Genomic DNA, 11,794 nt, shown 5'->3' with positions numbered 1-11,794 from the left:
ACACACATATATTATATAAACAAAAACTTTTATTTTGGATGCAATTAATCACGATTAATCGTTTGACAGTACTAATATATATATATGAGTATCTGCCAAATGCATTGTTATAGAACCGTTCTTCTATATAAGTCCCAAAGCATTTCTGCATTACCTTAATGGTGAGAGTGCTGGCGATAATGGTGTCAATCCTGTCGGTGAAGGGATCGAACGTCTTGTCGCTGCGACGGACCACGTCGTGTTTGAGGAGGTAACCCGTCCTGCCGTTAAACTCAAACAGAGCCATGTTGAGCTGCATGGGGAAATCTACAGCATCAAATACACATCACACCATTAAACCCACAGACACAGTGACAGGAGATCAGTTTCATTAATAACAAGAGCTGATGTGGTCGGTGCACAGCTTTAAAACGCACCAATTTACACACTTTACATTTGGTTACTCATCATATTCAAATACAAATGATAAAGATAAGTGAAGGTTAACAAAGAGAAACGATTGGCAGGGATTTTCAATCTTTTCTGTCAGCTGTCAAAATATTTACTTGAAATATCCCTGAAATTTAATATTTCAATAATTTCACAACACATATGCGTGTTCACAATTCTCTGATGTCAGCTGATGGTCACATGACATTCAGGTGAACAAATAAAAATTGTTTTATAAAATGTAGAAATATTATGTGGGAGTTATTTTAAATAATTATAATTTTTTTTATTAATTATTGTTATTCTACATTTTTATGATTTAAATAAATATTAGCTATATTAAAGTTACATATGAGTAAATATTACTTTTCATCAACTCAAGAACCCCAGTTTTGGGAAACCCTGTGCTAATGTAATGACATTCTTGCCCATTTTTATAAGAACAAACGTGACCCTGGAGCACAAAACCAGTCAAAAGGGTAAATTTTTCGAAATCGAGATTTATACATAACCTAAAAGCTGGATAAATAATCTTTCCATTGATGTGTGGTTTGTTAGGATAGGACAATATTTGAAAAGCTGGAATCTAAGGGTGCAAAAAAATCAAAATATTGAGAAAATCATCTTCAAAGTTGTTCAAATGAAGTTCTTAGCAATGCATATTACTAATCAAAAATTAAGTTTTAATATATTTACAGTAGGAAATTTACAAAATATCTTAATGGAACATGATCTTTACTTAATATCCTAATGATTTTTGACATAAAAGAAAAATGGATAATTTTGACCCATACAATGTATTTTTGGCTATTGCTACAAATATACCCCAGCGACTTAAGACTGCTTTTGTGCTGCAGGGACATAAAAACTGCCAATGTTGGCTGTGATTTGACTCGTCTCACCCATAGTCTGGTAGTTGAGCGCCACAAACTGGCAGCCGGCGGTCCAGAAGGGTTGTGGACTGTAGTTCGAAGAGTCCACACGGGTTCCTTTAGGGTAGATACGACTCATCTGCCTCTTATTATATCTACAGTCATCAGTTTAGGAAAGCACTGACATCCAAACACCAGAAAACACTGAGTCTGAATCTAACTGAGAGGACATGTCAGAAGTAAAGGATACTCGACCCAGTCCACAGCGTTCTTAGCGATCAGACTCTCCCCTTTGGTTTCCACGAAGGAAGAGATGACAAAACTCTTGTTTTTTTCTAAATTTGGACAGAATCAGATGGTGAAAACAAGTCAGTATGAAACACTTTTTTAGAGATTTGTCAGCATCGTACAAGCATCATGGGACAGAAGGCAAAAACAACAGATCCAGTCCTACTATGCAGCACATTTTCATCTCTTATAATAAAAGTAAAATAAATAAATAAATAAAATATATATACATATATACTAAATAAACATTATTCATAATAATAAATTAAATATTAATAATAATAAATATTATTATTGTAATTATTCACTATAAAATAAAAAAAATTGAATATTAAATAAATAATAATAATAATTTTATTTTACTTTAAAATTACAATATCAATAGATGTGGCTGTCTTAATGTATTTATTTTAATCATTAAACCATCAAACTTTTATTTTGATCTTATTCTTTCTGGGTGAATTATTATTATTAAATAACAATATAAAAAAAATTATACAAACAATCGCAATATTACACTGTATTATAAAAATGAGCATTTAAGAAAAACTAATATAATAATTATTATTTACATTACTTGTAAAAATACTTTTTATTTAATTTCTTCATTTTCAAACACTGAACCATCAAACTTTTATTTTGACTGAAATCTGCAGCCCTTAAAGCCTGAACTAATTCTTGAACGCTTGAACTGATAAATATAAAAATCAATAAAGTCATATAAAAATATAAATAAAAATCCAATGTCGTATGTTAGCATCAATTAATGCACTGTCAGTATGAACAATGAAGAATCATATTTTTAACTAACATCAACAAATATTAATAAAATATATTGCTCATTGTAGTTCATGTTAGCTAATGTAATTACAAATGTTAACAAACGAAATTATTGGAAAGTGTTACTAGGGTGAAATTTAAATAATTTCACTACATTTTATTGGTTTATACATTTGATTTAGCATATTTATAGCTCAAAGGGGAATCTTTTGCAAAAAAAAAGGTAATTATATGTATTGTGTAATATGGTCTAAGAGAAGGTTTCAGAGATTCAGGTGCATGTATTATGTATTCATCACACACATATGAGCGTGAACTCACTGGCTGCGTTCTCAAAAGAGATGAATTTGTTGGGCTGTACGTAGTTGACCAGAGCGGACATCTCCTCGTATGCTGTCACTTCCTGTCCAGCGGTTCCCTGAGAGGAAATGACAAATAATGCAGACTCATTAGATGTTGATTAAAAAAAGAGAAGTCATTGTACATGTAGCAGACAATTACTTGCAAATTGAAAACAAGCAAATTGAAGTGTCTTTACTACATTAGTTTCACTGCAGCATAAACTACTCTTCAAAAACAGTTTTTTTTTTTTTTTTTAAAGAAATTAATAATTTTATTCAGCAAGGATGCATTAAAATGATCAAAAAGTGCCAGTATAATGTATTATATTATACAAGATTATATTGTACTATATATTGTACATTATTATACCATATCATAATTTGCATAATAAAAGACGAAATAATTGCTGTTCTTTTGAACTTTCAATTCATCAGAGAATCTTGAAAAATAAAATGTATCAATGTAAAATGTTTTCAACATTGATGATAATCAGAAATGTTTCTCAAGCAGCAAATCAGCATATTAGAATGATTTCTGAAGATCATGTGACACTGAAGACTGGAGTAATGATGCTGAAAATACAGATTTGATCACAGAAATAAATTACAGTTGAACACATATTACATTAGAAAATGGTTATTTTAAACTGTAATACTAGTTCACAATTTTTACTGTTTTTATTTTGGTCAAATACATGCAGCCTTGGTGACTTCTTTAGGTTTTAAAATGTGCATTTCTTCAATCTTACAATTACGCTCCTCAAAAGAGGCCAGAAGTTACAAGTATACAGCATCTACTTCACCTCATCAGAGTTCTTCATCTTCTCTTCGTCCTGTTCATCGTGGTCATCATGCTCTTCACGCTCATCTGGAGCGGTTAGACACAAAATACTGTTGTTATTTTTTTTTTGGTGGCCCGTCGAAGCATCTTCACAAACACCGCAAGCACTAAAAGTATTTGGACGCTTCATAGAAACAGTCCACTGACACTGCAAACTAGTTTGAGGACTGGTTAATGGATGAACTGACCGGCTGCATGCGGCAGGTCGCTGGCCTCTGGGTTAGCTGGAGCGGGTTGGTTTGGATCGGCCGGCTGGTTGGACTCAGAGTCGTCCGCAGATGCGTTTGCTTGCTCTGGACCAGACGCTTTCTTGGCCTGTTCTGGTTTGCTGGCAGGTGCGCTGCTTTTCTTATTCTTGATCAGTATTTTACCCATCAGCTCAGACGGACTCGGCATCGGATGACCCGGCTTCAGCTGAAAAACAAACCACAGAACATTAGATGAGATGTTAAACAGAATTACTATTAACAGCGTGCAATATTGCGGCTCAGCCAATCAGAATCAAGGACCGGAACTCTCCGTTTTATAATAGTTTATTGGTAACACCAATGGTAAGTCCCATTAGTTAATGTTCGCTAATGCATTAACATTAACTTACAGTGTTTATTAATCTTTTTTAACGTTAATTAATAAAAGCACAACCATTCATTGTTAGCTCAGGTCTGTTGAAAATTAACGAAGATTAATGAATGCTTTATAAGCATCATCCATTGACAGTTCATGTTAACTAACATAGTTAACTAATGTTAACAAATTGAACCTCACTGTAAAGTGTTACTGGTTTATTTTGCTTTATTTTATGTAACTGGTCACCTTTTATTGTATTTTATATTTAATTTTATTATCGTATTTTATTTAATTGATCAGAATCACATTTTCTTCTCCACTAGTCCATTTTAAATGCGTTATAAATGTTTTTATTATTAGTTCATACTAACTAATGTCGTTAACTAATGGTTCTTTAAATGTATCTTTATTGTACATTCGTTTTAGTTAATGCAACTGATCACCGTTTATTTTACTTTAGAAGTATTTTTATATTGTTAGTTAATATAGTTAACTAATCTAATGTTAACAAACAGAACCTTAATGTAAACTGTCGATTTTAGTTTGAGCAACTATTTCCCCTTTATTTTATTTATCATTTTTAATCACATTTTTGGCTCCACTTGTCAAAACTTTAGAAATATATATATTTTTTTATTTGTAGTTCATGCTAACTATTATATACCTTCATGACTTACCTTCATTACTTTTAATCACATTTTTATCTTCACTACTCAATTTCAAATAGTCCTGTGGTATGACAAATTACATTTTTAATGATTCAATATTTTTCAAATGTTCATCGGCAAAATGCTTTTTAAAATAGTATTCGGTGGAGTATAACGTCAACATTCTAAATGTATTTCAACTCTCTGTATATTTGCTGAATGACGTTAAAATAATAATTGTGCCAGTGTAGATATACTGTATATTTCACAAGTGTTTGAATCCAACAAAACCATCCCCACATCTGAACTCACGGGATATTTGTCCAGTACGTCAACGAGCAGAGCGTCTCCAAAGATTGTCCTGCAGTAGTAGGCCATCTTCTCCTGCTGCTTCACTCTGAAACATACACGTGATCTCATTTATATCATATCAGAAATATCACAGCATCAAATCTGCAGCACGAGGAGCAAAAAGTGTCTTACGTATCGACGTGGTTCTCAAACGAAAGGACAACAGGATACTTGGACGTTTTGAAGGCACTCTCAGCGATCGCTTCAATCACATCCTAAAGTCATAATCATGAAGTAAAATACACAAAATAATGATCTTTAAAAAAGCATCATATGACCCCTTTAATGAAATTTCCTTCCTCATCCTTGTGAAATAGAAGTGTGCAAAATCATATTTAATATGCACTTGGAGTGTACTTCAAATCTCAAAAGTATATTTAAAAAAAATTGTAGATAATATAATATTAATGAAATAAAAGGCCAGTTAAGTGACTAAAAAAGAGACACAACTTAAGTATACTTTTAAAAACCACACTTTGTAATATGTCAAATAATGTTTTTTTATTTTAAAGTACATTTTAAATCATTATGTTTTTTAATGCTTTTGATTTTAACGTTTTAATAAATGTTCAAATGAAAAATAGCTAAGATAAATAAGTGCTTTGAAGTATTTTTCACTGTTAGTTGATATTAACTAACATAGTTAACTAATGTTAACAAATGGAAGCCTACTGTAAAGTGTTACCGGTTTATGTTAGTTCATGTAACTGGTCACCATTTATTTTATTTCATTTTAATCAAATTATATTTTTATTTAAAAGTACATTTCAAATCATGATGTTGGAATATTTTTTGTCAAGCTTTAAAGAAGTAGACTTATTTTGATGTGTTGAGTTGACTAAGATACTTGATTATAATTTAACTGTATAGTAAGTTAAACGCACTGAATTGCAACATCATTATAAAAAATAGATATATTTAAAGACATACAAGTTGCAATAGAAATGACATTAAAGTATATTATAGTTACCATAAATGCTTGTCAATACATTATATTCATTGCATGTAATAAAAATTTAAACTAATTTTTATTGCAACTAACATGTAAATTAAACGCCCGTAAACACTGCACTGCACAGTATACTCCTTTAAAGTATGTTATTTCCATAATAAATGCTCTTTTTAAAAGTATGCTAAAGGGCGCTTCTTCTTCCTGAGGTTATTTATACATACCTGACCCTGCAGCACAAAAGCAGTCTTAAGTCGCTGGGGTATATTTGTATGGGTCAAAATTATTGATTTTTCTTTTATGCCAAAAATCATAAGGACATTAAGTAAAGATCATGTTCCATGAAGATATTTTGTAAATTTCCTACTGTAAATATATCAAAACTTAATTTTTGATTAGTAATATGCATTGCTAAGAACTTTTTCTCAAGATTTTCTCAATATTTAGATTTTTTTGCACCCTCAGATTCCAGATTTTCAAATAGTTGTATCTCAGCCAAATAGTCCTATCCTAACAAACCATACATCAATGGAAAGCTTATTTATTCAGCTTTCATATGATGTATAAATCTCAATTTAAAAAAATTTACCCTTATGACTGGTTTTGTGGTCCCGAGTCACATATGTTTTGATTCAGTAAATCAAAGCGATTAATAATCTGCTGTAAAGCTGAAGTTGACCTGTCTTGATTTCTGTCAAATGTAGCTTGACTGAGTATAATGAGTCTCCACTGCGCATCCCATAATCACAGCGAGACTAAGCGAGAGAGCTCTGATTGGAGGAACTGACCTTGAAGAGGATCTCGGTTGTCATGGTGAAGCCGTGGGTGATGATTGGCTCTTCATCCGGAGGTTTGCCCTTCCAGCAGTCGAGCTCCAGACAGCGGCACCCGGCGAGGAGACACTGGCGGTACATCTCCGGAGACGAGACGCCCGTCAGCTGCCCAGCTGCACACAACACATGCTTTACTGTGTTTTATCCATTCATTTACCCCAAAAAACTAAACTAACGGTACCTGTTGAAGAAGTGTTAAAGCCAGGGCCAGAGGTACACTGCTGTTCAAAAGTTTGGGATCAGTAAGATTTTTTTATGTTTTTTAAAGAAGCTTTTTTTTTTTTATCTATTTGATCAAAAACGGCAATTTTGTGAAATATTATTGCAATTTAAAATAACGGTTTTCTATTTTAATATACTTTAAAATGTAATTTATTCCTGTGAACCAAAGCTGTATTTTCAGCATCATTACTGCAGTCTTCAGTGTCACATGATCTTCAGAAATCATTCTAATATGCTGATTTATTATCAGTGCTGGAAACTGGAAAATAGTTTTTTGGGACCTGTGATACTTTTTCAGGATTCTTTGATAAATAAAAGGTTAAAAAGAACAGCGTTTATTCAAAAAAGAAATCTTGTGTTACAATATACACTACTACTCAAAAGTTTTTTGGTCAGTAATTTTTTTTCTTTATTTTTTTTTAAAGAAATTAATACTTTTATTCAGGAAGGATGTGTTAAATGGGTCATAAGTGATAGTAAAGACTTATATTGTTAGAAAAGATTTATATTTTGAATAAATGCTGTTCTTTTTAAGAAAAAAGTATCACAGGTTCCAAAAAAATAAGTAGCACAACAGTTTCCAGCACTGATAATAAATCAGCATATTAACATGATTTCTGAAGATCATGTGACACTGAAGACTGGAGAAATGATGCTGAAAATTCAGCTTTGATCACAGAAATAAACTATATATTTTTTTAATTATATAATTATAAGTATATAAAAATGGGAATCCAATGTTAGAAATTGCAATAATATTTCATAATATTACTGTTTTTTCTGTATTTTTGATCAAATAAATACAGCCTCGTTGAGCATAAGAGACTCCATTAAAAACATTAAAAATCTTACTGATCCCAAACTTTTGAACTGCAGTGTAGTTAGACCCTCTTAGCCCTCTAAAGCTATAATCTGAACTGTTGTTCCAGTGCTGCTTCATCAGAAAAGTCTATCATTTTCAAGTGTTTTTATGCATGAAATGTTTTTAAATGCATTACAATATTGTGTTACTCCCTAAAAATGTAACTAATTACGTCACTTAGTTACTTTTTATGGAAAGTAATGCGTTATGTTACTTTTGAGTTACTTTTTAAATCTGGGCAGGGCTTGCTTGTTTGTTTTTTATATAAAAAGTAGTTATTTTACAAACGTAATAGCCCTTTCACAACAAAAGTGAAAAAGTTCAACACAATTCAGCAATAACAAAAATGAAACACAAATGTGTCATTTTTGCTTATTAGTGTGGTTGAATCGGATCAGTACCAAAGACATTGGTTAATAAAATGGGATTAAATACATAAATGATATTTGTCTTATTTAACATATTTAATTATCGCAGGTTTGTATAATACTCTGAGTTTGCATTTGACTGTTTTTATTCATTTTGAGGAACGCTGAATCTGTTTTTGTGCAGGTGGGATGAGTAAATACATGTAAATTCATATTTAGTCTAGAGCTACAGTAAGATCATGTTCACACACAACGCTCTGCACTTACTCCTGATCTCTGTCACCATGGCAACACCAGAGCTGTCACTCAATACACGAGAAATCAAAGCAACTGGAGTTACTTATTTGAAAAAGTAACTCAGATATTCCCTTCTAAATTAAAAAGTAATGCATTACTTTACTAGTAATCTGATTACATAACTCGCGTTACTTGTAATGCGTTACCACCAACACTGTTTTTAAGTCTTCAGTTTAAACATTAAGGTGATTTTATACTGATTTTAAGCCATTCAAGTGCGAGACGGCGTGAAAGTGGGCTCAACTGTTTCTGTGCACTCACGTACCGAGTCGAGGTCTCTTTCGTGTCTTTTTGAGCAAATACAGACAAAATTGAGTGAAAATGCACGTCTTGACGAATATCCACGTAAACACAGTCGGTTAAGTGAACGTAAACAGTTAAGAAAATGTGTCAATGTGCAGCCTCCTTCTGTTTCCTATGTTAATAAAGTTAATCAAACAACAAAAGAAAAGGAAGAATCTCTCTCTGGTCTTAACTAAATAACTTATGTAGCTTTAATAGGTATCTGTGTATATTTACTTCGTACAGTAATACAGTTTTCACAAGCATTGTAAAGTACTGTTTATTTAGGCTATCTTTGTTTATTGTATTTATTTGTGTTAGTGCTTGTAATAAGTTTATTTGTTCTCATTTTATTATTAACTGTGTACTTGTCTTTAATGTTTGAACTTTATATTATTTAGGTATTAGTTATTGCTGTTATCGTAAATGGGTATCGAGTATTGTGAAATTTCACATTTCAAGTTAAAAACAATAAAAGCAATAACTTTCAAGTAAATATCTGTAAAATCCTCAGTGTTTTGGTTTTTTCCTCACCTGTGAGATAGGTGTTGTGGGAGGATTTGACGAAGTAATGTGGGATTGGTTGAGTCATATCGTGACTCTGGGCCAGTTTGTCCAGTTTCACCACTGATGTTTCAGATCCCATCAGATAAAACATCAAACCATCTGGAGAAATCTGACCTGCAGCAGCAACAAACTTGAATGAATCTTCACAAATATACAGTCACACAGCCTCTTGTTCAACCAGGTTCGGAAACACTGTTTTGTCATTCACAGAGCTACAGGTTTTTTAGAAATATTATATTATATTATATTATATTATATTATATTATATTATTTTATTAGTTATGTTCTTTAAATGTATATATATATATATATATATATATATATATATAGTTTTTATTAATATTATATTCTTATTATATTACACTATATTATAATTTTTATTATTATTATATTATACTATATTATAATTTTTATTGTTGTTACAGTATATTTAGATTTTATATTGTTAATTTTCGAATAAGATACATTTTTTAATTTAATTTAATTTAATTTAATTTAATTTAATTTAATTTAATTTAATTTAATTTAATTTAATTTAATTTTACATGAATAAAACTGTTGCCAGTGGATCATAAATCCATAAATGTAAGAATACTATAAATGTAAGAATAATAATGTTAATGAAAGATACATTAAAAACATAAAAATACAAAAACTGGAACCTGAAAAAAAAAAAAAACATTTATGTTGAAGTTTAAAGTTAAAAAATGACAAAATTAAAGTTAATGCAATAGAAATAAAAAACACGAAAAAAGCACATAAAATAAAAATAAATAAAACTGAAAATATAAACAGCTCATTCAAAATGTTAATTAAATCAATAATACTAAAATAACACTGCATCTCATATGAATCCATCTTGCATGTTTAGATTGTAAAAAAATCAATGATTAAACTGAACTCACCGCGGCTGGCGTTGGACGAGCTCGGCTCATATTTCTCTATGAGATTCTTCACCTGTTCGGGTCTGACGAGTGGAAACAGCTCCTCATTGAGACGGGAATCTCGCTGTTTCTCGTTCAGAAACTTGGCCAGCATCTCCTTCGTCATGAAACCCTTTCCCTTGGTGCTATGGAGGTCACAATCAAACACTGATTCATGATCATTAATGAACTCATGCGTGTGTCAAATGAACGTATGGAGTGCATTCACTCACAAGGACGTGAAGATTTCATTGATTTCAGGTCTGGGACAGAGATTGAGTATGAAGGTCTTGAAGGCCGCGTCAGTGAACACATCAGACTTAATGGTGTCAAACTAACAACACAAGACGACTGATGGTTAAATACTGCATAAACACACACACACACACACACACACACACACACACACACACACACACACACACACACACCTTTCCCTTCGGGAGATTTGCTGCAGCCAGAGCAGCTTCCACTCTTTTCTTGTCTGCTGGAAACATCTTTAAGATGCTGAGATGAAAGATTAAGATCATTATGAGAAGATCTCACATAAAATATTAGCCTGAAATGACAAGTATCACTTTAATGTGCAACAATAAACCTATTAGCACATGTTCTTAAGAGAAACTTGCATCCCAAATGCTGTACTGTTCAAAAGTTTGGGGTCGGTAAGATTTTTATGATTTATTTGATACAGACAAAAACAACAATAATATGAAATTTTATTAGTGTTCAGAAGAACGGTTTTCTATGTGAATGTTATGTAAAATATAATTGATTGCTGTGATCAAATCTGTATTTTCAGCATCATTACTCCAGTCTTCAGTGTCACATGATCTTCAGAAATCATCTAATATGCTGATTTGCTGCTCAAGAAACATTTCTGATTATTATCAATGTTTTTCTTACTTTTTAACAGGAATTTTTCCATCTTTGTTGGTCTGCAATGAGAGTCGGACATACCTGTAAAGAAGACAGAAACAAGAAAAACATCAATGAAATAATTTTCAGAAGAGTATCGGGAATATAAATCAATATTTGTCATGTCATGACTAGCACAAATCCTCACACTTTCTCCAGGAAGACCTGTCTGCAGGCGTTTGATCTCAGTGTGTTATATGCTATAGCCAGAATGTCGTCTGCCCACGTCTGTGCCAGGAAGAAACTTAGATTAGAAAAACACGATCATCTGAAAATGATCCTCTGCAGTGAATGGGTGCCGTCAGAATGAGAGTCCAAACAGCTGATAAAAACATCACAATAATCCACACACTCCAGTAAGAAACAAATCCATCAAGACGTTTTAACTTCAAACCATTGGTTCTGGCTAAAATATGAGTCCATAATCCATAATAACGCTTCCTCCAGTGAAAAAGTG

At 31.9% G+C, this 11,794-nt stretch overlaps 1 protein-coding gene across 1 annotated transcript in view; it reads right to left on the bottom strand.

Annotated features, from left to right (window-relative positions):
• Positions 1 to 11,794, bottom strand: part of LOC107663134 (1-phosphatidylinositol 4,5-bisphosphate phosphodiesterase beta-2-like) — a 39,498-nt gene that overhangs the window by 21,234 nt on the left and 6,470 nt on the right. Inside the window, 15 exon segments of the mRNA XM_016453293.1 lie at positions 155 to 306; positions 1,332 to 1,456; positions 1,552 to 1,636; positions 2,691 to 2,787; positions 3,514 to 3,587; positions 3,740 to 3,965; positions 5,078 to 5,162; positions 5,249 to 5,331; positions 6,854 to 7,011; positions 9,464 to 9,610; positions 10,402 to 10,558; positions 10,649 to 10,753; positions 10,851 to 10,926; positions 11,326 to 11,379; positions 11,486 to 11,565. Coding sequence (XP_016308779.1) covers positions 155 to 306; positions 1,332 to 1,456; positions 1,552 to 1,636; positions 2,691 to 2,787; positions 3,514 to 3,587; positions 3,740 to 3,965; positions 5,078 to 5,162; positions 5,249 to 5,331; positions 6,854 to 7,011; positions 9,464 to 9,610; positions 10,402 to 10,558; positions 10,649 to 10,753; positions 10,851 to 10,926; positions 11,326 to 11,379; positions 11,486 to 11,565 — 1,704 coding nt within the window.

Source organism: Sinocyclocheilus anshuiensis, unplaced genomic scaffold (genome assembly GCF_001515605.1).
Source record: "Sinocyclocheilus anshuiensis isolate Anshui unplaced genomic scaffold, SAMN03320099.WGS_v1.1 scaffold767, whole genome shotgun sequence".
Lineage (NCBI taxonomy): Eukaryota > Metazoa > Chordata > Actinopteri > Cypriniformes > Cyprinidae > Sinocyclocheilus > Sinocyclocheilus anshuiensis.
Note: the sequence above shows the minus strand (reverse complement) of the source record. Positions and strands in the feature narration are given on the sequence as shown.